This window comes from Ranitomeya variabilis, chromosome 5, assembly GCF_051348905.1.
Source record: "Ranitomeya variabilis isolate aRanVar5 chromosome 5, aRanVar5.hap1, whole genome shotgun sequence".
Lineage (NCBI taxonomy): Eukaryota > Metazoa > Chordata > Amphibia > Anura > Dendrobatidae > Ranitomeya > Ranitomeya variabilis.
In genome coordinates, this window is record NC_135236.1 from 677,396,281 (window position 1) to 677,421,798 (window position 25,518).

Genomic DNA, 25,518 nt, shown 5'->3' on the forward strand with positions numbered 1-25,518 from the left:
TAGTAGTTATATTCTTGTACATAGGGGCAGTAATATAGTAGTTATATTCTTGTACATAGGGGCAGTATTATAGTAGTTATATTCTTGTACATAGGAGCAGTATTATAGTAGTTATATTCTTGTACATCGGGGCAGTATTATAGTAGTTATATTCTTGTACATAGGAGCAGTATTATAGTAGTTATATTCTTGTACATAGGGGGCAGTATTATAGTAGTTATATTCTTGTACATAGGGGCAGTATTATAGTAGTTATATTCTTGTACATAGGGGCAGTATTATAGTAGTTATATTCTTGTACATAGGGGGCAGTATTATAGTAGTTATATTCTTGTACATAGGGGCAGTATTATAGTAGTTATATTCCTGTGCATAGGGGCAGTATTATAGTAGTTCTATTCCTGTACATAGGGGCAGTATTATAGTAGTTATATTCTTGTACATAGGAGCAGTATTATAGTAGTTATATTCTTGTACATAGGGGCAGTATTATAGTAGTTATATTCTTGTACATAGGAGCAGTATTATAGTAGTTATATTCTTGTACATAGGGGCAGTATTATAGTAGTTATATTCTTGTACATAGGAGCAGTATTATAGTAGTTATATTCTTGTACATAGGGGCAGTATTATAGTAGTTATATTCTTGTACATAGGAGCAGTATTATAGTAGTTATATTCCTGTACATAGGGGCAGTATTATAGTAGTTATATTCTTGTACATAGGGGGCAGTATTATAGTAGTTATATTCTTGTACATAGGGGCAGTATTATAGTAGTTATATTCTTGTACATAGGGGCAGTATTATAGTAGTTATATTCTTGTACATAGGAGCAGTATTATAGTAGTTATATTCTTGTACATAGGAGCAGTATTATAGTAGTTATATTCTTGTACATAGGGGCAGTATTATAGTAGTTATATTCTTGTATATAGGAGCAGTATTATAGTAGTTATATTCTTGTACATAGGGGCAGTATTATAGTAGTTATATTCTTGTACATAGGAGCAGTATTATAGTAGTTATATTCTTGTACATCGGGGCAGTATTATAGTAGTTATATTCTTGTACATAGGAGCAGTATTATAGTAGTTATATTCTTGTACATAGGGGCAGTATTATAGTAGTTATATTCTTGTACATAGGGGCAGTATTATAGTAGTTATATTCTTGTACATAGGAGCAGTATTATAGTAGTTATATTCTTGTACATAGGAGCAGTATTATAGTAGTTATATTCTTGTACATAGGAGCAGTATTATAGTAGTTATATTCTTGTACATAGGAGCAGTATTATAGTAGTTATATTCTTGTACATAGGAGCAGTATTATAGTAGTTATATTCTTGTACATAGGAGCAGTATTATAGTAGTTATATTCTTGTACATAGGGGCAGTATTATAGTAGTTATATTCCTGTACATAGGGGCTGTATTATAGGTAATATAGCTGTGCTGTATGTTGGGGTCGCTGTGATCACAGACTGGTGACCGGCTCCATTTGTTCTGGTTTTCTGTGTATTTGGACGGTTCTCTTTCTTGCTGTGTTGCTTCCTGCAGAATCTCTGTTTCTCTGTATAGCGGTGAGGTTTCGTGACACTTGGTGCTGATTCCTGGTGTTTTCTTCTGACATCTGCTTCTGTTACATAGTAATTGTTGTTTTCTTTTCTGGGAAGGCCCCGTGGTGGGAGTGGAGGGGGTAACTAGATCATTGCCAGGAAGGTTCATGGACTCCTACTTGGCTTCTTAGACCTCGGCAGGAAATCTTCCAGCTTTCTCATGGAGACATGGGGATGTTCTTAAAGGGGTCATCCCAGGCTAGAATAACACGTCATCTTCCTCCTCCAAGCAGCGCCATCTCTGTCTATAAGTTGTTATTGCAGAGCTCAAATTCATTGAGATGAATGGTGCAGAGCTGCAGTACCACATTCATCCTGTAGATGGGGGTGGCGCTGTTTTCCATTCCAGGCAGCCATCCGCAGTGTCACGTGATCCCTGATACACTTTGTGTGCTTTTTCCTTCAGATACGGAAGTGCAGAAGATGAAGAAAGCTGTGGAATCGCTAATGGCCGCCAATGAGGAAAAGGTAAGTCTAGCCGCATTCTCCAGTCACAACCAGAGCTGCGGCAAACCACAAATATGGCAACATTCCCCTTTAAGATCTTTAGTGGTGTTGTAGCTTTGGTTGTGTTTGGAGTATAACCACTGATCTACCCCAAGCAGCTAAGACGGCAGAAGACGCGCTTGCTCATACTCGCGCTCGCTCTGGCCGCTGCACAGACGCTTAATTTACTGTCTGACATGTGACTGCAGCAAATCTGCAGCTCCGAGAATGAATAACTCCCAACTCTCGATAACATGCATCTAGACTGCAGTACCGGCCACTCTTAAAGGGAAAGTACGACAAGCTCAATAATAAGTACACCCCGGACCAACACTGGGGTGCAGTAAATTTTAGCTCCATCCTACGATCGATTGTATCCGCTGTGTCCCGCTGCCTCTAAATCCCATCTGCATACTGTGTTTACAGGACCGGAAGATTGAGGAGCTGCGGCAGGCGCTGAACAGGTACAAGAAGGTGCAGGATATGGTGGTTCTGGCGCACGGTAAGACAGGTGCGGATTTGTTTTCTATTCACATACGTCTATAGTATTGGGGACCAGTGATAATTAGATGAGGTGACCAACATTACAGAAAACTGTGAGTGGTGCCAGAAGTAAAGCATGGGTGGTGCTAAAGGCTACGCGTGGGTGGGACCAGAAGTAAAGCATGGGTGGTGCTAAAGGCTACGCGTGGGTGGGGCCAGAAGTAAAGCATGGGTGGTGCTAAAGGCTAAGCGTGGGTGGGACCAGAAGTAAAGCATGGGTAGTGCTAGGTGCTGGGTGGGACCAGAAGTAAAGCATGGGTAGTGCTAAAGGCTAAGCGTGGGTGGGACCAGAAGTAAAGCATTGGTGGTGCGAAAGGCTAAGTGTGGGTGGGACCAGATTTAAGGCATGGGTGGTGCTAAAGGCTTAGCATTGGTGGGGCCTGAAGTAAAGCATTGGTGGAGCAAATGGCTTAGCATGGGCAGGGCCAGATGTAAAGCGTGTTTTGGGACCAGGAATAAAGCATGGGTGGTGCTAAAGGCTAAGTGTGGGTGGGACCAGATTTAAGGCATGGGTGGTGCTAAAGGCTTAGCGTGTGTGGAACAGAAGCAAAGCATGGGTGGTGCTAATGGCTAAGCGTGGGTGGGACCAGAAGTAAAGCATGGGTGGTGCTAAACGCTAAGCGTGGGTGGGACCAGAAGTAAAGCATGGGTAGTGCTAAAGGCTAAGCGTGGGTGGGACCAGAAGTAAAGCATGGGTGGTGCGAAAGGCTAAGTGTGGGTGGGACCAGATTTAAGGCATGGGTGGTGCTAAAGGCTTAGCGTGGGTGGAACAGAAGCAAAGCATGGGTGGTGCTAAAGGCTAAGCATGGGTGGGGCCAGAATTAAAGCATGGGTGGTACTAGAGAAGTGTGGATTAAAAAAAAATTGTGATTAAAACTAAGGTGTTGCTCAAAGGAAGGTGTGAGAGGGAAGAAGCCAGATGCTGCTAGAAAGACGGCATTTGTAGGATGAAGAAAAAAACATGGGTGTAGCCCAATGTAAGACTTAGATATTTCCTTTTTACTGGAAGGAAGACTTTGGGGTTGCTGCCAGGGGAAGGGGCATCGGGGTCATTGCCAAGAGAGGGAGCGCCAGGATGGCTCTCAGGGTAGGGGCGCCGGGGTTGCAGCCAAGGAACACGGGGCGCCAGGGTTGCAGCCAGGGCATGATTGCTCCTAGATGGCCGCTGGTATAATCGGGGTAGAATTCGAAGTCTGACACCCCCTCAATCAGACAGAACTTGACTCTTTTCTTTTTGATATTTGACATGATGTACTAAGCTCGCCGGTCACTCTTCCGCCTCCGTCCTCAGGTAAAGATGTGGAAAGTGACGACTCTGTGATCTCCGGATCAAATTCTCTGGTGTTTGACTTCAATGCAGTTAGTGACGCTGACAAATCCCCCTCCCCGCTGCCGTTATCGCTGTCCCCCAGCCCGGAGGAGGCCGCTGCCACCACAAAGGTAATATGGCCGCTGAGCGGTGGAGCGGGGATCCCAGCAGCACCGAGTATTTCAGGAAAGCAGTGCTCAGCATGGGTTTATGTATATATTTTTTTTTTCTTCCAGCCCACACTGGAAATGCACACCAGTATTCTGCAGGTCACTATCCCCTCGTTCAGCTCTACGTCCCCCCAACCACAGAAACCGACGGACGTGTCAAAAATTTCTGCAAAAGAGGCGCCGGGATCACCGGACACGAGGTCAGTGTGTATTATCAGTCTGTACATTACAGAGGAGATTATCAGAAAAACCGTAACCGTCCCTCCACCCACCGCAGTCAGACGCCCAACGCGAACCTGCTCCCCCATAATTACTATTTACCTCCAACCGGCAATCATTACACTCGGCTCTTATGGGAACAAATGCAAAAAAGAATCTGTACAGAAGTCACGAGAGGAAAAACCAGGAATGTTCTTGTTTTGCAGCGAAGAAAAGAGGAGCAACTTATCTACAGAAGTCAGAACTGAGGATATCACATTGTAAGTGTCGCCTGTACAAGAATGTAATTACTATAATACTGCCCCTATGTACAAGAATATAACTGCTATAATACTGCTCCTATGTACAAGAATATAACTACTATAATACTGCTCCTATGTACAAGAATATAACTACTATAATACTGCTCCTATGTACAAGAATATAACTACTATAATACTGCCCCTATGTACAAGAATATAACTGCTATAATACTGCTCCTATGTACAAGAATATAACTACTATAATACTGCCCCTATGTACAAGAATATAACTACTATAATACTGCCCCTATGTACAAGAATATAACTACTATAATACTGCTCCTATGTACAAGAATATAACTACTATAATACTGCTCCTATGTACAAGAATATAACTACTATAATACTGCCCCTATGTACAAGAATATAACTACTATAATACTGCTCCTATGTACAAGAATATAACTACTATAATACTGCTCCTATGTACAAGAATATAACTACTATAATACTGCCCCTATGTACAAGAATATAACTGCTATAATACTGCTCCTATGTACAAGAATATAACTACTATAATACTGCTCCTATGTACAAGAATATAACTACTATAATACTGCTCCTATGTACAAGAATATAACTACTATAATACTGCTCCTATGTACAAGAATATAACTACTATAATACTGCTCCTATGTACAAGAATATAACTACTATAATACTGCCCCTATGTACAAGAATATAACTACTATAATACTGCTCCTATGTACAAGAATATAACTACTATAATACTGCTCCTATGTACAAGAATATAACTACTATAATACTGCTCCTATGTACAAGAATATAACTACTATAATACTGCTCCTATGTACAATAATATAACTACTATAATACTGCTCCTATGTACAAGAATATAACTACTATAATACTGCCCCCTATGTACAAGAATATAACTACTATAATACTGCCCCTATGTACAAGAATATAACTACTATAATACTGCTCCTATGTACAAGAATATAACTACTATACTACTGCTCCTATGTACAAGAATATAACTACTATAATACTGCTCCTATGTACAGGAATATAACTAATATAATACTGCTCCCTATGTACAAGAATATAATTACTATAATACTTCCCCTATGTACAAGAATATAACTACTATATTACTGCTATGTACAAGAATATAACTACTATAATACTGCCCCCTATGTACAAGAATATAACTACTATAATACTGCTCCTATGTACAAGAATATAACTACTATAATACTGCTCCTATGTACAAGAATATAACTACTATAATACTGCTCCTATGTACAAGAATATAACTACTATAATACTGCTCCTATGTACAAGAATATAACTACTATAATACTGCTCCTATGTACAAGAATATAACTACTATAATACTGCTCCTATGTACAAGAATATAACTACTATAATACTGCTCCTATGTACAAGAATATAACTACTATAATACTGCTCCTATGTACAAGAATATAACTACTATAATACTGCCCCTATGTACAAGAATATAACTACTATAATACTGCCCGTATGTACAAGAATATAACTACTATAATACTGCCCCTATGTACAAGAATATAACTACTATAATACTGCCCCTATGTACAAGAATATAACTACTATAATACTGCCCCTATGTACAAGAATATAACTACTATAATACTGCTCCTATGTACAGGAATATAACTACTATAATACTGCTCCCTATGTACAAGAATATAATTACTATAATACTGCTCCTATGTACAAGAATATAACTACTATAATACTGCCCCTATGTACAAGAATATAACTACTATAATACTGCCCCCCATGTACAAGAATATAACTACTATAATACTGCTCCCTATGTACAGGAATATAACTACTATAATACTGCTCCTATGTACAAGAAAATAACTACTATAATACTGCCCCTATGTACAAGAATATAACTACTATAATACTGCTCCTATGTACAAGAATATAACTACTATAATACTGCTCCTATGTACAAGAATATAACTACTATAATACTGCTCCTATGTACAATAATATAACTACTATAATACTGCCCCTATGTACAAGAATATAACTACTATAATACTGCTCTTATGTACAAGAATATAACTACTATAATACTGCTCCTATATACAAGAATATAACTACTATAATACTGCCCCTATGTACAAGAATATAACTACTATAATACTGCTCCTATGTACAAGAATATAACTACTATAATACTGCCCCTATGTACAAGAATATAACTACTATAATACTGCTCTTATGTACAAGAATATAACTACTATAATACTGCCCCTATGTACAAGAATATAACTACTATAATACTGCTCCTATATACAAGAATATAACTACTATATAATACTGCCCCTATGTACAAGAATATAACTACTATAATACTGCTCCTATGTACAAGAATATAACTACTATAATACTGCTCCTATGTACAAGAATATAACTACTATAATACTGCTCCTATATACAAGAATATAACTACTATAATACTGCCCCTATGTACAAGAATATAACTACTATAATACTGCCCCCTATGTACAAGAATATAACTACTATAATACTGCCCCCTATGTACAAGAATATAACTACTATAATACTGCCCCTATGTATAAGAATATAACTACTATAATACTGCTCCTATGTACAAGAATATAACTACTATAATACTGCCCCTATGTACAAGAATATAATTACTATAATACTGCCCCCTATGTACAAGAATATAACTACTATAATACTGCTCCTATGTTCTGGATTTCCCCCGTTTCTTTATATTGGGGGTCGCTCTCGCTCTGTAGCGCTGATGTTGGTGACGCAGGGTTCAGCAGGTGTTGCAGTCACATCACAGAACTTTATTTTCCCGCGGATCAGATGTCGGGTGAATCTGCTGATGAGATAACCGCACTGTGATGTTGCACAGACACTTTAGATGTATCTGGTGATGTGAGATAAGGCAGGGCAGATAGAGATGGCAGATAACAGGGAACAATAGACACAGGGTGAAGGATAGATCTGTGCTGTTGAGATTGGCCGCTCTGTGTAACGCTGCTCTCTGGTTCAGGTCTCCTCCCGTGAAGAAGTCGAGCAGCCTAGACAACTTGAAGAAGACTCTGGAGCGGGTGAGTGTCTCCGCTGTACGTGCGCTGGAGGAGTGTAATGCTGAGATTCCCAGAGTAATTACAGCTTCCCAGGGACAACAGCGATATAAATACCCTGTACTGCTGAGCGCCCTGTCATTATGTGCCCGGATAGTCAGCAACTCCGCAGACCATTCTTTACTTCCCCCCCCCCCCCCCCCCTTATCCCTAACCCACTGCGCACCTCCAATTAGCTGCATGCTGTGTCATCCCCTCCCACTCATTCATCATCTGCTACCTGCAGGGCCGTCTCACCTCCCCGTAGCCCTTCATTTTCTTCAATGCTGCTATTTCCATTTTGGCCTCTAGATGTCAGCAGACTGGACATTCACTTCCTGTTGGTATATCTCTCTTTTGAACGTGCTGTGAAGTGACGTGATCAGTAGAAGTAGCCGTCTCTGCTCTGCTGCTAGCCTCCCCGTGCCGCCTCGCCTCGCCTCCCCGTGCCGACTCGCCTCGACTCGCCTCCCCGGGCCGCCTCGCCTCGACTTGCCTCCCCGGGCCGACTCGCCTCCCCGGGCCACCTCGCCTCGACTTGCCTCCCCGGGCCGCCTCGCCTCCCCGGGCCGCCTCCCCTCCCCGGGCCGCCTCGCCTCCCCTCCCTGGGCCGACTCGCCTCCCCTCCCTGGGCCGACTCGCCTCCCCTCCCTGGGCCGACTCGCCTCCCCGGGCCACCTCGCCTCGCCTCCCCGGGCCGACTCGCCTCGACTCGCCTCCCCGGGCCGACTCGCCTCGACTCGCCTCCCCGGGCCGACTCGCCTCGACTCGCCTCCCCGGGCCGACTCGCCTCGACTCGCCTCCCCGGGCCGACTCGCCTCGACTCACCTCCCCGGGCCGACTCGCCTCCCCGGGCCGACTCGCCTCCCCGGGCCGACTCGCCTCGACTCGCCTCCCCGGGCCGACTCGACTCGCCTCCCCGGGCCGCCTCGACTCGCCTCCCCGGGCCGCCTCGACTCGCCTCCCCGGGCCGCCTCGACTCGCCTCCCCGGGCCGCCTCGACTCGACTCGCCTCCCCGGGCCGCCTCGACTCGACTCGCCTCCCCGGGCCGCCTCGCCTCGACTCGCCTCCCCGGGCCGCCTCGCCTCGACTCGCCTCCCCGGGCCGCCTCGACTCGACTCGCCTCCCCGGGCCGACTCGCCTCCCCTCGACTTGCCTCCCCGGGCCGACTCGCCTCCCCTCGACTCGCCTCCCCGGGCCGACTCGCCTCGCCTCGCCTCCCCGGGCCGACTCGCCTCGACTCGCCTCCCCGGGCCGCCTCGACTCGCCTCCCCGGGCCGCCTCGCCTCGACGCCTCCCCGGGCCGCCTCGCCTCGACTCGCCTCCCCGGGCCGCCTCGCCTAGCCTCGCCTCCCCGGGCCGCCTCGCCTCGACTCGCCTCCCCGGGCCGCCTCGACTCGACTCGCCTCCCCGGGCCGCCTCGCCTCGACTCGCCTCCCCGGGCCGCCTCGCCCCGACTCACCGTGAAGTGATCAGTAGAAGTAGCCGCCTCTGCTGCTGTAGACCAGATAGGCAGGCACGCACAGCCGATATCCCTCCTTTATTAATACAGAACCTGTATCTTCCCATATAGAAGCCGACCTCTCCTGACTCTGGAAAGTTTGAGACGCTGCCGCCCCGACCCCCGGCACACGGGGTAACTGCTGAGGAGGAGAATTTCGGCACCCGCAAAGCGAGATCGTCATTCGGCCGAGGTTTCTTCAAGCTGAAAAACCCCAACAAGAAGACGTCGAGCACCCCGAATCTAGGTATGCGTCCTCCATGTGGAGTCACGTGATTAACCCCTCGTGGGATCCAGCACGGAGACTCTGAATGTGAGCCCCTGCAGCGCCTCCTGCTGCCTGCTCACTCCTTGTGTATTTGATATCCTTATTTCGGGGGGCTCTGTGTTTTCGGTGTCTCTTGCTCCCCCTGCTGTTCTTTTCCAGTATATTGAATGTCTCTCTGCACCTTCTCTACCTTCCGATTTTCTGCAATTTAATGGGAACCTGAAGATCGCAGCCGAAGTGCGAGCGCCCCCACTTTAGGTACGGTAAAACTGCATGTCCGCCCAAAATCCCCCCCCCCCCGACGTGCTGTGCCCCCCCATCATCTTCTAACCATTACCTTGTGCCGCCTCGCTAAACATAGATCCCCCCCCCCGATCATAGAACGTCCTCACTCCCCATGTGCCCCCATGTACTAACCTGTACCCTAATCTGGCGCCATCTGGTGTTCACAGTGACTCATTGCAAGTTGGCAAAATTACAAATACATTTTTTCCGATGTAATTTTATTATTTTTCAATATTTTTGTGAAAATGCCCGTCCTGTGACCACTGCCTTGTCGGATGTATCTCAGGGCTGATATCGGCCCATAGATATAGGTCTATGTTGTGTGTATTTGATGAGTTTCATCCTGTCCCTGTTTGATCCTCCTCCTCATGTTGTTTTTTTTTTTTTACTGATCATCTTGCCTTTAATCCTTCTGCTTATACTCCAGAGCTGCATTCATAATTTTGCTATTTGGGCGTTGCTAACCGCTGAGCTGCGACCCTATAATGCATTACTTTCTGTCAAACATTTTTGGGATATTTGTAAAAACAAAACAATTGTTATGCTTGAATCCGAGCACTGCGTACTGCACAGCGTAAAATCGACATCGCGCACGGTGCAGCGCAGCAGAGGGCGCACGGTGCAGCGCAGCAGAGGGCGCACGGTGCAGCGCAGCAGAGGGCGCACGGTGCAGCACAGCAGAGGGCGCACGGTGCAGCGCAGCAGAGGGCGCACGGTGCAGCCCAGCAGAGGGCACCCGGTTCTGGTAAAAAAAAAATAAAAAATAGAAATGTGCTGTGCAATAGATAACTTAAGTTTGTAGAAGTGGAGATAAAAGAAAAATCCAAGATAATTTCGGCTTTTGCACTTGTTTTTTTTCCAAGGCTGTGACCGGCACTTTTTGTCTTTCCAGCCTGTGACCGGCACTTTTTGTCTTTCCAGCCTGTGACCGGCACTTTTTGTCCTTTCCAGCCTGTGACCGGCACTTTTTGTCCTTTCCAGCCTGTGACCGGCACTTTTTGTCTTTCCAGCCTGTGACCGGCACTTTTTGTCTTTCCAGCCTGTGACCGGCACTTTTTGTCCTTTCCAGCCTGTGACCGGCACTTTTTGTCCTTTCCAGCCTGTGACCGGCACTTTTTGTCCTTTCCAGCCTGTGACCGGCACTTTTTGTCCTTTCCAGCCTGTGACCGGCACTTTTTGTCCTTTCCAGCCTGTGACCGGCACTTTTTGTCCTTTCCAGCCTGTGACCGGCACTTTTTGTCCTTTCCAGCCTGTGACCGGCACTTTTTGTCCTTTCCAGCCTGTGACCGGCACTTTTTGTCCTTTCCAGCCTGTGACCGGCACTTTTTGTCCTTTCCAGCCTGTGACCGGCACTTTTTGTCCTTTCCAGCCTGTGACCGGCACTTTTTGTCCTTTCCAGCCTGTGACCGGCACTTTTTGTCCTTTCCAGCCTGTGACCGGCACTTTTTGTCCTTTCCAGCCTGTGACCGGCACTTTTTGTCCTTTCCAGCCTGTGACCGGCACTTTTTGTCCTTTCCAGCCTGTGACCGGCACTTTTTGTCCTTTCCAGCCTGTGACCGGCACTTTTTGTCCTTTCCAGCCTGTGACCGGCACTTTTTGTCCTTTCCAGCCTGTGACCGGCACTTTTTGTCCTTTCCATCCTGTGACCGGCACTTTTTGTCCTTTCCAGCCTGTGACCGGCACTTTTTGTCCTTTCCAGCCTGTGACCGGCACTTTTTGTCCTTTCCAGCCTGTGACCGGCACTTTTTGTCCTTTCCAGCCTGTGACCGGCACTTTTTGTCCTTTCCAGCCTGTGACCGGCACTTTTTGTCCTTTCCAGCCTGTGACCGGCACTTTTTGTCCTTTCCAGCCTGTGACCGGCACTTTTTGTCCTTTCCAGCCTGTGACCGGCACTTTTTGTCCTTTCCAGCCTGTGACCGGCACTTTTTGTCCTTTCCAGCCTGTGACCGGCACTTTTTGTCCTTTCCAGCCTGTGACCGGCACTTTTTGTCCTTTCCAGCCTGTGACCGGCACTTTTTGTCCTTTCCAGCCTGTGACCGGCACTTTTTGTCCTTTCCAGCCTGTGACCGGCACTTTTTGTCTTTCCAGCCTGTGACCGGCACTTTTTGTCTTTCCAGCCTGTGACCGGCACTTTTTTCCTTTCCAGCCTGTGACCGGCACTTTTTTCCTTTCCAGCCTGTGACCGGCACTTTTTTGGGGCGCTCAAGTGTCAGGAATGTGCAGGAAAGTTAGACTTTTTTTATGATGTCTGATGATACAAACCCTAAGAATATTGGAGCTGGAATTATTGTTTGAGGTCATTAATGACACTGGTAAATGTTGCAGCAGAGGCAGAAAAGGGCTCAGCCGACCACCTGGACCTGGCGGTGTCTCCTCGCTCATCGGATGGTGGAAGCATCCACAGCTCGCCATCTTCTCCCGACTCTAAGAAGAAGCCGCGCGGGATCAAAAAGTTATTCGGGAGGTGAGAACAGTTGGCCTCCAGGTCTTGTTACCCCTCCGGGGACTTTATGGGGGGTCAGAATGTGACTTGTTTTTTTATTTTGTCCCTTCCAGGCTGAAGAGGAGTCAGTCCACCACCCTAAACCAGGAGGACGACCTCCCGGAAGAAGAGTTTAAGAGGGGTGGGACCAGGTCCACCGCCGGCCCGAGGCTGGGCTGGTCGCGGGATCTGGGTCAGGCTCCCAGGTTTGTATTAGTGGAACAAAAGTTTCTTCCAAAAAAAGCAGCGCCGCCCCTATTGGCAGGCTGTGTCTGGTACTGCAGCTCCGACCTGTTCATGCAGTGGAGTACCAGAGAGAAGTGGGGGCGGTTGGGCTAACCATAAGTGGTGCCCCTAAGGGGGACATAAAGTACAAGCTCCGCCCCTTGTAACTTCTTATAGGGCCAAAAAAATAAACTCCGCCCCTTGTGACTTTTTTTATAGTTGAAATGTAAGCCACTCCCATTGTGACTTTTTAGAGAGTCAAACATGTAAGCCCCACCCCTTAAGATTTCTTATAGAGCCAAAAATGTGAAAGCCTCACCTTTCCTGACTTTCTGTAGGGCTATAACTTTTAGCTCCGCCCCATTTAAGTTGACAAAAATGCCGACTTCACCCGTTATGACTTTTAACACCAAAAACAAGTACAAGAACCAGCCCCTTATGTGATAAAATATGCAAGCTCCGCCTCTCATGAGTACAAGTCCTGACCCTCTTGTGACAAGGTATGCAAGCTCCACCCCTTATGACTCCTTATAAGGTGACATGCAAGCTCCACCCCTTATGACTCCTTATAAGGTGACGTGCAAGCTCCACCCCCTTATTGCGTCTCTGCCTGATGATTGGAGGCTGGGTTGTAAAGGGGCAGCGCTGACTTGTTGGGGGTGGATACTTACGCAGGGCGCTGTATGGGGGGTGGTAACCCGCATCCGCACTTCTTTCCCCCGCAGTGACCTGGACATGCCATTTGCCAAGTGGACGAAGGAGCAGGTGTGCGGCTGGCTGCGGGACCAGGGGCTGGGCAGCTACGTGAACAGCTGCAAGCAATGGATCGTGTCCGGGCAGACTCTGCTCCACGCCTCGCAACAGGACCTGGAAAAGGTGAGAGGGTCCCGCGCATCGGGGCCGGCGCGCGTCGGGGCCACCCATGACTCATTTTATGCTTTCCCATATAGGAGCTTGGCATCAAACACCCGCTGCACCGCAAGAAGCTCCAGCTGGCGCTGCAGTCGCTGGGCTCCGAGGACGACAGCAACTACGGGAAGCTGGACTACAAGTGGGTGACAAGTAAGTCAGACCAGCAGCACAGAGGATTTCAGCATCTCACTAACAGTGGCATAATGGACGGAGCAGAGTAGGATCAGCAGAACGGAGTATTTCAGGACACATCTAGAGCTCCTTGTGATTGTTTTCCCCCCCCCCGTAGGGTGGTTGGACGACATCGGTCTCCCTCAGTACAAGACGCAGTTTGATGAAGCAAAGCTGGACGGTCGGATGCTCCATTACATGACCGTGGTAAGTCACCTAACCACGCCGATCTCCTGGACGGACGGCACCCTCGGGAGGTGGGATATTCCATGTTGTGATGGGGAAGACAGGCTGCGGAGAGTGTGAAATGAGGTGGAAAGCGAATCCCGATTCCTCGGGGGCGTGGTCGTGTCACTCGCTGCTCGTGGGTGTGGCTATCAGAACCTGCCAATCACATTTTGTGTAAATTTAGCACTTTTTTTTTTTCCATTTTGCTTCTCTAAATTTCCAGGATGATTTGCTTTCCCTGAAAGTCGTCAGCGTCCTGCACCACCTCAGCATAAAGCGTGCCATTCAGGTCCTGAGAATCAACAGCTTCGAACCCAACTGTCTGCGCAGAAGACCCTCCGAGGAGGTACCGGGCCCTGGGACCACCAGCCTTAAAATTTACGGAACAAATTTTGTAATTTTTATTAAATATTAATAATTTTTTTTTTTTTATTTTTTTTTTTTTAGTCTAATGTGACTCCCTCGGAAGTGGCTCAATGGACGAATCACCGGGTGATGGAGTGGCTGCGCTCTGTTGACCTAGCAGAGTATGCCCCTAACTTAAGGGGTAGCGGTGTACACGGTGGGCTGATGGTGAGTCCTCATTAGTCATTGCTTGCCCGTACATTCCGTCTTCTGCTCCATTCACCTCCAAACTGCAGTAAAAATGTCTGCTGCTTTCCTGTTGGCTCTCAGAATCACAACCTGCAGCCTCATTGTTGCGTTTCGGTGAAAAATCCAAAATTGTTCTTGTTTTTTTTAATTTCAGGTCCTTGAGCCCCGATTTAACGTGGAGACCATGGCTCAACTTCTGAACATCCCGCCAAACAAGACCCTCCTCCGGCGCCACCTGGCCACGCATTTCAATCTCCTGGTCGGTCAGCAGGCGCAGCAGCAAAAACAGGAGGCGCTATCCTCGCCGGAATACTTGCTGCTGACCGCAACGGCCAAGGTCAAGGTGAGACGCACGGTGGGACGGGGCGGTATGGTCACTACATACAGCATCCTAAGGCTCCGCATCGGCCACCAGGGCTAAGAGACGCTGATATTTTTACCAATATTCCCGTTTTGTCACAATTCTGCTGTTATATAAATTTACACCGATATAAGTTATTATTACATAACTACATCCTGGCCTCTTAATTTGTTCTTTCTTTTAAAGCCGAGGAAATTACCGTTTACCAATTTTGGGACATTACGAAAGAAAAAGCAAGAAGAGAGTGAAGAGTATGTGTGTCCTATGGAGCTCGGGCAGTCGTCTGCAAACAGCATCATCAAGCCCTTCAGAGCCGGACTGGACCTCAGGATGTTAGACGACGAGGACCTCGATAGACTAGAACAGGTACAAACTATGCTGACCCCTATGTACAAGAATCGAACTACTATAATACTGCCCCTATGTACAAGAATATAACTACTATAATACTGCCTCTATGTATAAGAATATAACTACTATAATACTGCTCCTATGTACAAGAATATAACTACTATAATACTGCCCCTATGTACAAGAATATAACTACTATAATACTGCCCCTGTGTACAAGAATATAACTACTATAATACTGCCCCTATGTACAAGAATATAACTACTATAATACTGCCCCTGTGTACAAGAATATAACTACTATAATACTGCCCCTATGTACAAGAATATAACTACTATAATACTGCCCCTATGTACAAGAATATAACTACTATAATACTGCTCCTATGTACAAGAATATAACTACTATAATACTGCTCCTATGTACAAGAATATAACTACTATAATACTGCTCCTATGTACAAGAATATAACTACTATAATACTGCCCCTATGTACAAGAATATAACTACTATAATACTGCCCCTATGTACAAGAATATAACTACTATATTACTGCTCCTATGTACAAGAATATAACTACTATAATACTGCCCCTATGTATAAGAATATAACTACTATAATACTGCCCCTATGTACAAGAATATAACTACTATAATACTGCCCCCTATGTACAAGAATATAACTACTATAATACTGCCCCCTATGTACAAGAATCTAACTACTATAATACTGCCCCTATGTACAAGAATATAACTACTATAATACTGCCCCTATGTACAAGAATATAACTACTATAATACTGCCCCTATGTACAAGAATATAACTACTATAATACTGCCCCTATGTACAAGAATATAACTACTATAATACTGCTCCTATATACAAGAATATAACTACTATAATACTGCCCCTGTGTACAAGAATATAACTACTATAATACTGCCCTTATGTACAAGAATATAACTACTATAATACTGCCCCCTATGTACAAGAATATAACTACTATAATACTGCTCCTATGTACAAGAATATAACTACTATAATACTGCCCCCTGTGTACAAGAATATAACTACTATAATACTGCTCCTATGTACAAGAATATAACTACTATAATACTGCTCCTATGTACAAGAATATAACTACTATAATACTGCCCCTATGTACAAGAATATAACTACTATAATACTGCTCCTATGTACAAGAATATAACTACTATAATACTGCTCCTATGTACAAGAATATAACTACTATAATACTGCTCCTATGTACAAGAATATAACTACTATAATACTGCCCCCTATGTACAAGAATATAACTACTATAATACTGCCCTATGTACAAGAATATAACTACTATAATACTGCTCCTATGTACAAGAATATAACTACTATAATACTGCCCATATGTACAAGAATATCACTACTATAATACTGCCCCTATGTACAAGAATATCACTACTATAATACTGCCCCCTATGTACAAGAATATAACTACTATAATACTGCCCCTATGTACAAGAATATAACTACTATAATACTGCCCCCTATATACAAGAATATAACTACTATAATACTGCCCCCTATGTACAAGAATATAACTACTATAATACTGCTCCTACGTACAAGAATATAACTACTATAATACTGCCCCTATGTACAAGAATATAACTACTATAATACTGCCTCCTATGTACAAGAATATAACTACTATAATACTGCCCCCTATGTACAAGAATATAACTACTATAATACTGCCCCTATGTACAAGAATATAACTACTATAATACTGCTCCTATGTACAAGAGTATAACTACTATAATACTGCTCCTATATAGACTATAACTACTATAGTACTGCCCCATATGTACAAATATATAACTACCGTACTATAATACTGCTCCTATGTACAAGAATATAACTACTATAATACTGCCCCTATGTACAAGAATATAACTACTATAATACTGGAAAAGAAAAAGCAACGAAGATCAGCTCACCTCCTCTCAGTCCCAGCGCACGGATCATGCAGTGCTGCAAGTAGTACGAAGGAAAAGCAGAAGTCCAGCGTGGGTGATGTCCATAAAAAATACCTTTTATTCCATTTTTGTTAAAAGCACATAAATCCAAAGTCCATCTTCATATCCATAGACACAAAAACGGGTGATTCCTACCAGTGACAGTCACAGGCTTAAAGTGCATTAAAATCAAACGCGTTTCAACGGTCGTGCCGCCTTACTCATTGTGATAAAAATAAAATGAAAGAGGGCTGCCATATAGGACTAGGCCCATTAGGTTACACCCCCTGATCTTGCAGACAACAGAAACAGGGCAACACCTACAGGTAATTAGTGAGTTTAGCCTGAAATTTGCATGTACAAATACTATGGTTGGGGCAGGAAAAAACAAACAAACAAAAAAAAAAAACACATATATGCAAGAATTATAACTTATCATTCATAATAATTCATAAGATCCTGCCGGATATTCATGCCTAGGGGGGCTCTGGACTTAAGTTGATACATCCACCATATCTCTCTGTTGGTTATTTTTCTTTTTATATCTCCCCCTCGAAATGGAGCTTTAACCCTTTCAATCCCGCGGACCTCCAATGAGCTGACGTCCCCATTGTGTTTATGGATGAAGTGTCTTATGGGGGATTTTATTCACTGCATCAGACAGGTGCCTCCGTATTCTCACCTTCAGGGGACCCCCTGTGCACCCCACATATTGCTGGTCACAGGTGGGGCCATTAATCAGATACACGACATTGGAGGTGTTGCAGTTGATGTAGTGGTTAATTTTGTACGTCTTTTTAGTGACAGATGAGTGGAATTCCTTACTGGTCACCATATATTTACAGCAGGTGCAGATATTGTGCCCACACTTGTAGGTGCCTTTAGTACTGAGCCAGTTTTCTTTCTCTTTTAACCCTTTGTCCTCACTAACAAAGAGGCTGGGGGATAAGATGTCGTTCAGACTAGGGGCTTTTTTAGCGATATAGCGCACTGGTTTGGCCAGGATTTGGTTCAGCTTTTTATCCTGGCTCACCATAGGGATTCTTTTTCTGATGATGTCAGTAATCTCTTTGAACTGAGGGCTGTATGTAGTGGTGAAGGTGATGTGCTCCTCACTGGACACACGGGTATTACTATTATCCCTATGCTGAGCCAGGATAAAAAGCTGAACCAAATCCTGTCCAAACCAGTGCGCTATATCGCTAAAAAAGCCCCTAGTCTGAACGACATCTTATCCCCCAGCCTCTTTGTTAGTGAGGACAAACGGTTAAAAGAGAAAGAAAACTGGCTCAGTACTAAAGGCACATACAAGTGTGGGCTCAATATCTGCACCTGCTGTAAATATATGGTGACCAGTAAGGAATTCCACTCATCTGTCACTAAAAAGACGTACAAAATTCACCACTACATTAACTGCAACACCTCCAATGTGGTGTATGTGATTAATGGCCCCACCTGTGAGCAGCAATATGTGGGGTGCACAGGGGGTCCCCTGAAGGTGAGAATACGGAGGCCACCTGTCTGATGCAGTGAATAAAATCACCCATAAGACACTTCATCCATAAACACAATGGGGACGTCAGCTCACTGGAGGTCCGCGGGATTGAAAGGGTTAAAGCCCCATTTCGAGGGGGCGATATAAAAAGAAAAATAACCAACAGAGAGATATGGTGGATGTATCAACTTAAGTCCAGAGCCCCCCTAGGCATGAATATCCGGCAGGATCTTATGAATTATTATGAATGATAAGTTATAATTCTTGCATATATGTGTTTTGTTTTTTTTTTTGTTTGTTTTTTCCTGCCCCAACCATAGTATTTGTACATGCAAATTTCAGGCTAAACTCACTAATTACCTGTAGGTGTTGCCCTGTTTCTGTTGTCTGCAAGATCAGGGGGTGTAACCTAATGGGCCTAGTCCTATATGGCAGCCCTCTTTCATTTTATTTTTATCACAATGAGTAAGGCGGCACGACCGTTGAAACGCGTTTGATTTTAATGCACTTTAAGCCTGTGACTGTCACTGGTAGGAATCACCCGTTTTTGTGTCTATGGATATGAAGATGGACTTTGGATTTATGTGCTTTTAACAAAAATGGAATAAAAGGTATTTTTTATGGACATCACCCACGCTGGACTTCTGCTTTTCCTACTATAATACTGCCCCTATGTACAAGAATATAACTACTATAATACTGCTCCTATGTACAAGAATATAACTACTATAATACTGCCCCCTATGTACAAGAATATAACTACTATAATACTGCCCCTATGTACAGTAATATAACTACTATAATACTGCCCCTATGTACAAGAATATAACTACTATAATACTGCCCCTATGTACAAGAAAATAACTACTATAATACTGCTCCTATGTACAAGAATATAACTACTATAATACTGCCCCTATGTACAAGAATATAACTACTATAATACTGCCCCTATGTACAAGAATATAACTACTATAATACTGCTCCTATGTACAAGAATATAACTACTATATTACTGCTCCTACGTACAAGATTATAACTACTATAATACTGCCCCTATGTATAAGAATATAACTACTATAATACTGCCCCTATGTACAAGAATATAACTACTATAATACTGCCCCTATGTACAAGAATATAACTACTATAATACTGCCCCTATGTACAAGAATATAACTACTATAATACTGCTCCTATGTACAGGAATATAACTACTATAATACTGCTCCCTATGTACAAGAATATAACTACTATAATACTGCCCCCTATGTACAAGAATATAACTACTATAATACTGCTCCTATGTACAAGAATATAACTACTATAATACTGCCCCTATGTACAAGAATATAACTACTATAATACTGCTCCTATGTACAAGAATATAACTACTATAATTCTGCCCCCTATGTACAAGAATATAACTACTATAATACTGCCCTCTATGTACAAGAATATAACTACTATAATACTGCCCCCTATATACAAGAATATAACTACTATAATACTGCTCCTATGTACAAGAATATAACTACTATATTACTGCTCCTACGTACAAGATTATAACTACTATAATACTGCCCCTATGTATAAGAATATAACTACTATAATACTGCCCCTATGTACAAGAATATAACTACTATAATACTGCCCCTATGTACAAGAATATAACTACTATAATACTGCCCCTATGTACAAGAATATAACTACTATAACACTGCCCCTATGTACAAGAATATAACTACTATAATACTGCCCCTATGTACAGGAATATAACTACTATAATACTGCCCCTATGTACAAGAATATAACTACTATAATACTGCCCCTATGTACAAGAATATAACTACTATAATACTGCTCCTACGTACAAGATTATAACTACTATAATACTGCCCCTATGTATAAGAATATAACTACTATAATACTGCCCCTATGTACAAGAATATAACTACTATAATACTGCCCCTATGTACAAGAATATAACTACTATAATACTGCCCCTATGTACAAGAATATAACTACTATAATACTGCCCCTATGTACAAGAATATAACTACTATAATACTGCCCCTATGTATAAGAATATAACTACTATAATACTGCCCCTATATACAAGAATATAACTACTATAATACTGCCCCTATGTACAAGAATATAACTACTATAATACTGCCCCTATGTACAAGAATATAACTACTATAATACTGCCCCTATGTACAGGAATATAACTACTATAATACTGCCTCTATGTACAGGAATATAACTACTATAATACTGCCCCTATGTACAGGAATATAACTACTATAATACTGCCTCTATGTACAGGAATATAACTACTATAATACTGCCCCTATGTACAAGAATATAACTACTATAATACTGCCCCTATGTACAGGAATATAACTACTATAATACTGCCTCTATGTACAGGAATATAACTACTATAATACTGTCCCTATGTACAGGAATATAACTACTATAATACTGCCCCTATGTACAAGAATATAACTACTATAATACTGCCCCTATGTACAAGAATATAACTACTATAATACTGCCCCTATGTACAAGAATATAACTACTATAATACTGCCCCTATGTACAAGAATATAACTACTATAATACTGCCCCTATGTATAAGAATATAACTACTATAATACTGCCCCTATATACAAGAATATAACTACTATAATACTGCCCCTATGTACAGGAATATAACTACTATAATACTGCCTCTATGTACAGGAATATAACTACTATAATACTGTCCCTATGTACAGGAATATAACTACTATAATACTGCCCCTATGTACAAGAATATAACTACTATAATACTGCCCCTATGTACAAGAATATAACTACTATAATACTGCCCCTATGTACAAGAATATAACTACTATAATACTGCCCCTATGTATAAGAATATAACTACTATAATACTGCCCCTATGTACAAGAATATAACTACTATAATACTGCCCCTATGTACAAGAATATAACTACTATAATACTGCCCCTATGTACAGGAATATAACTACTATAATACTGCCTCTATGTACAGGAATATAACTACTATAATACTGCCCCTATGTACAAGAATATAACTACTATAATACTGCCCCTATGTACAGGAATATAACTACTATAATACTGCCTCTATGTACAGGAATATAACTACTATAATACTGTCCCTATGTACAAGAATATAACTACTATAATACTGCCCCCTATGTACAAGAATATAACTACTATAATACTGCCCCTATGTACAAGAATATAACTACTATAATACTGCCCCTATGTACAAGAATATAACTACTATAATACTGCCCCTATGTACAAGAATATAACTACTATAATACTGCCCCTATGTACAAGAATATAACTACTATAATACTGCCCCTATGTACAAGAATATAACTACTATAATACTGCCCCTATGTACAAGAATATAACTACTATAATACTGCCCCTATGTACAAGAATATAACTACTATAATACTGCTCCTATGTACAAGAATATAACTACTATAATACTGCCTCTATGTACAGGAATATAACTACTATAATACTGCCCCTATGTACAAGAATATAACTACTATAATACTGCCCCTATGTACAGGAATATAACTACTATAATACTGCCTCTATGTACAGGAATATAACTACTATAATACTGTCCCTATGTACAAGAATATAACTACTATAATACTGCCCACCTTGGATAACGTTACGGTTTTTCTCCCGTTAGATGGAAGACTCGGAGGGAACAGTGCGGCAGATCGGGGCGTTTTCTGAAGGCATCAATAACCTGACGGTGAGTATTATACCGCTATCATACATAACATGTGCAGCATATGTTTTTTTGCTCCACTCACATCCAGAGCTGCATTCACATTTCGCCTCTTGTCTCCCTCCCCCGCAGCACATGCTGAAGGAAGACGACATGTTCCGGGATTACTCCGCCAGATCCCCCAGCGCCAGCATCACAGACGACGACTCCAACGTGTGACTTTGCGCTCCGGCCGCCATCTTTATTACTTGTGTTTATGGATCTATAAATGTTATTTTTTGCGTCACTGTTTTTACGCTCAGTGTTCAGGGGGGGAGGGGAGAATGTGCCTTTAAAAGTGATAATAAAAATGACCGCCAGCCCCTCTGTTGTGCAGCGGAGGGTGTCGGTGCCCCTGCTATGGGTAGTATATAGTCAGTGACTAATAACTATTGTACCACAGCACCCTCTAGTGGCTGCAGAGGGGAATGTATTGGAACAGCGCTAACTTATACAATGGGTTATACTGCCATAATTAAAGGGGTGGGAGGAGTTGTTTAACAGCGCTTTTCTTCATTATTATGATCCCCCCACACCTTTTTTACCTTTTTCTCCATGTGGCTGTATCTGATATTGCATCTGAGTCCCAATTTTAGGACAGCTGCAGTACCCCACATGGCCACTAGGAGGAGTGTGGAGCTGTCAGATTGTATTTTTTACTCGCCCCCATGTGGCAGCTTGTGGTATTGCAGCTCAGTCCCATTTTATGCAGGAGAGCTTGCAATACCAGACACATCCACGTGGCTAAGAGTGGCGTTGTTGTGTTTTTTTTTCTTCATTTTAACCCTTTGCAGTTTTGATACTCACGATTTATGGCGCTGTTACTTTTTATACAAATTTTCTATTTAAAGTGTGAAAAAAAAAAAGAGAAAAATTTTACGGGGAAAAAAACCCATAGCTCTAGTTTTCTATACCAGTATTTCCAGTTTACGTGCCAGCTGGGTTCTGGAGGGGGCGGGCTGTGCCTACGGAGGGTTCCGGGTCTTAGTCAGTGTTGGGGGGAAGGGAGAATAAAACATTTGTGCCCTATAAATAAGGAAAATCTCAGTCCTGGGGGGTCGTCCTGAACAATCAAAAGTTTATTAAAAGTTTTCGCAACTTTCCAGCAGGGGGCGCCACAGTTACTGAGGATTCTTTTTTATATATTTTTATTATTTAAAGGGGCAGCGCTCTTATGTTCCATTAACCACCTGCGCGGCTGCTGGCCCTTTATGTCGTGGGGGGGCGGCTGCATCTTCTGCTGATATTTATGCTTCTATGTTAATTTATGATGATCGTGGGGGGGGGGGGGGTGCAGGACGGGAGGCGCGGCACTGACTCCGCAGGTTATTGGGGATGGAGGCGCGGCCCCCGGAGGTTGTTATAACACTACAGTAACTGAGATCAGATGTTATCGCGTCCGTCTGTGTCATGTAATAAAAGCTTATGTTTATCTAGGAGGCGTCTCTGCGGGTCACTCCTATTTGCTTTAGTCATCTACCTCTCTCTGTTATCAGCCACTTTTGATTATATATCGATAAAAACATGAACATCGAGCATCACACACACTCTGCTGAAATACTCTGTGCTGCCGAGAACCTTTAACACAGACTGTGACTTCTTACAAGATCCACGTGGTCCCATCCTGAAATACTCTGTGCTCCTGTCCAGTAGGAAACACTAAAACGCATTTTCTGATGGCATGGGGGTTTGCAATTAGTTAAAGGGGGTGTCATTACTTTTGGGTAGGGGTGAAGTTTTGATATTATAACTTGTCACAGCAATCACCACCGGCCCATCGGTGACAGTTTCCAACCCTGTAACTCTTCCCTCTGCCTCATCCTGTCCCAAGTACAATTAGTAAGCTAATTTACATCTCCTGGTCCAGTGAATTACATCCTAGGGGACTAAAAGAGTTAGCAGAGGAATTTGTAGAACCACTAGCCAGAATCTTTCAAAACTCCTGGAGCACAGGAGAAGTCCCAGAAGATTGGAGAAGGGCAAATGTTGTCCCTATGTTCAAAAAATGAAAGACAGAGCCAGAAAATTTCAGGCCAGTGAGCCTTACTTCTATACCAGGAAAATCAGGCCAGTGTGAGCCTTCTGGACCAGGAAATTACTGGGCAGTGAGCCTTACTTCTATACCAGGAAATTACAGGCCAGTGAGCCTTCTGTACCAGGAAATTACAGGCCAGTGAGCCTTACTTCTGTACCAGGAAATTACAGGCCTGTGAGCCTTACTTCTATACCAGGAAAATCAGGCCATTGTGAGCCTTCTAGACCAGGAAATTACTGGGCAGTGAGCCTTACTTCTAGACCTGGAAATTACATGGCAGTGAGCATTCTGTACCAGGAAATTACAGGCCAGTGAGCCTTACTTCTATACCAGGAAAATCAGGCCAGTGTGAGCCTTCTAGACCTGGAAATTACAGGCCAGTGAGCCTTACTTCTGTACCAGGAAATTACACGCCAGGTACTTGGATAAGAATACAGTAATTAACCAGAGCCAGCAAGGGTTTGTAGCAAACAAGTCACGCCAGACTAAGCTAAAATTTTTTATGGTGGAATCACTGACTGGGTGGATCAGGGATATGCGGTATAGTATATCTCGACTTCAGCAAAGCTTTTGATAAAGTATTTCATACTATCCTTATTAGAAAATGACCAAGTATGGGATTGACAAGGCTACGGTTAGGTGGATTCATAACTGGCTCAGTGATCGTACTCAAAGACGGGTAATAAATGGTTGCATATCCAATTTGGAAGAGTGTTTCAAGTGGGGAACCACAATGCTCTGTACTGGCCCAGTGTTCAACATTTTTATAAATGATCTAGATAAGGGAACTGAATGTAAACTAATCAGATTTGCAGATGATGCAAAGCTAGGAGGGATAGCTAACACTAAAGAAGACAGAGGATTCAGAAGGATCTAGATAAGCTTGAACATTGGGCAGTGACTAATAGAATGGAATTTATCGGAAAAATGCAAGATTATATACATCAGGGCAAGGAAAACGAAAATTACATCTAAAG

The 25,518-nt window shown here is 43.2% G+C and overlaps 1 protein-coding gene across 17 annotated transcripts in view; it reads left to right on the top strand.

The window, feature by feature from the left end:
• PPFIBP1 (PPFIB scaffold protein 1) overlaps positions 1 to 23,945 on the top strand; it is a 68,608-nt gene extending 44,663 nt beyond the window's left edge. For 5 of the 17 annotated variants that reach the window (XM_077266930.1, XM_077266925.1, XM_077266915.1 and 2 more), the window contains 19 exons: positions 2,026 to 2,087; positions 2,532 to 2,616; positions 3,940 to 4,088; positions 4,194 to 4,327; positions 4,553 to 4,606; positions 7,707 to 7,764; positions 9,354 to 9,528; positions 9,775 to 9,807; positions 12,160 to 12,298; positions 12,391 to 12,522; positions 13,267 to 13,417; positions 13,492 to 13,603; positions 13,743 to 13,831; positions 14,076 to 14,198; positions 14,300 to 14,425; positions 14,601 to 14,789; positions 14,994 to 15,173; positions 22,426 to 22,491; positions 22,600 to 23,945. In XM_077266930.1, coding sequence (XP_077123045.1) covers positions 2,026 to 2,087; positions 2,532 to 2,616; positions 3,940 to 4,088; positions 4,194 to 4,327; positions 4,553 to 4,606; positions 7,707 to 7,764; positions 9,354 to 9,528; positions 9,775 to 9,807; positions 12,160 to 12,298; positions 12,391 to 12,522; positions 13,267 to 13,417; positions 13,492 to 13,603; positions 13,743 to 13,831; positions 14,076 to 14,198; positions 14,300 to 14,425; positions 14,601 to 14,789; positions 14,994 to 15,173; positions 22,426 to 22,491; positions 22,600 to 22,686 — 2,144 coding nt within the window. In that variant the 3' untranslated portion in view covers positions 22,687 to 23,945. Of the gene's footprint in view, positions 1 to 2,025; positions 2,088 to 2,531; positions 2,617 to 3,939; positions 4,089 to 4,193; positions 4,328 to 4,552; positions 4,609 to 7,706; positions 7,765 to 9,353; positions 9,529 to 9,774; positions 9,808 to 12,159; positions 12,299 to 12,390; positions 12,523 to 13,266; positions 13,418 to 13,491; positions 13,604 to 13,742; positions 13,832 to 14,075; positions 14,199 to 14,299; positions 14,426 to 14,600; positions 14,790 to 14,993; positions 15,174 to 22,425; positions 22,492 to 22,599 lie in introns of all 17 variants that reach the window. The other 12 variants (XM_077266922.1, XM_077266917.1, XM_077266926.1 and 9 more) reach the window with 9 other exon arrangements.
• Positions 23,946 to 25,518: the final 1,573 nt, after the last annotated feature.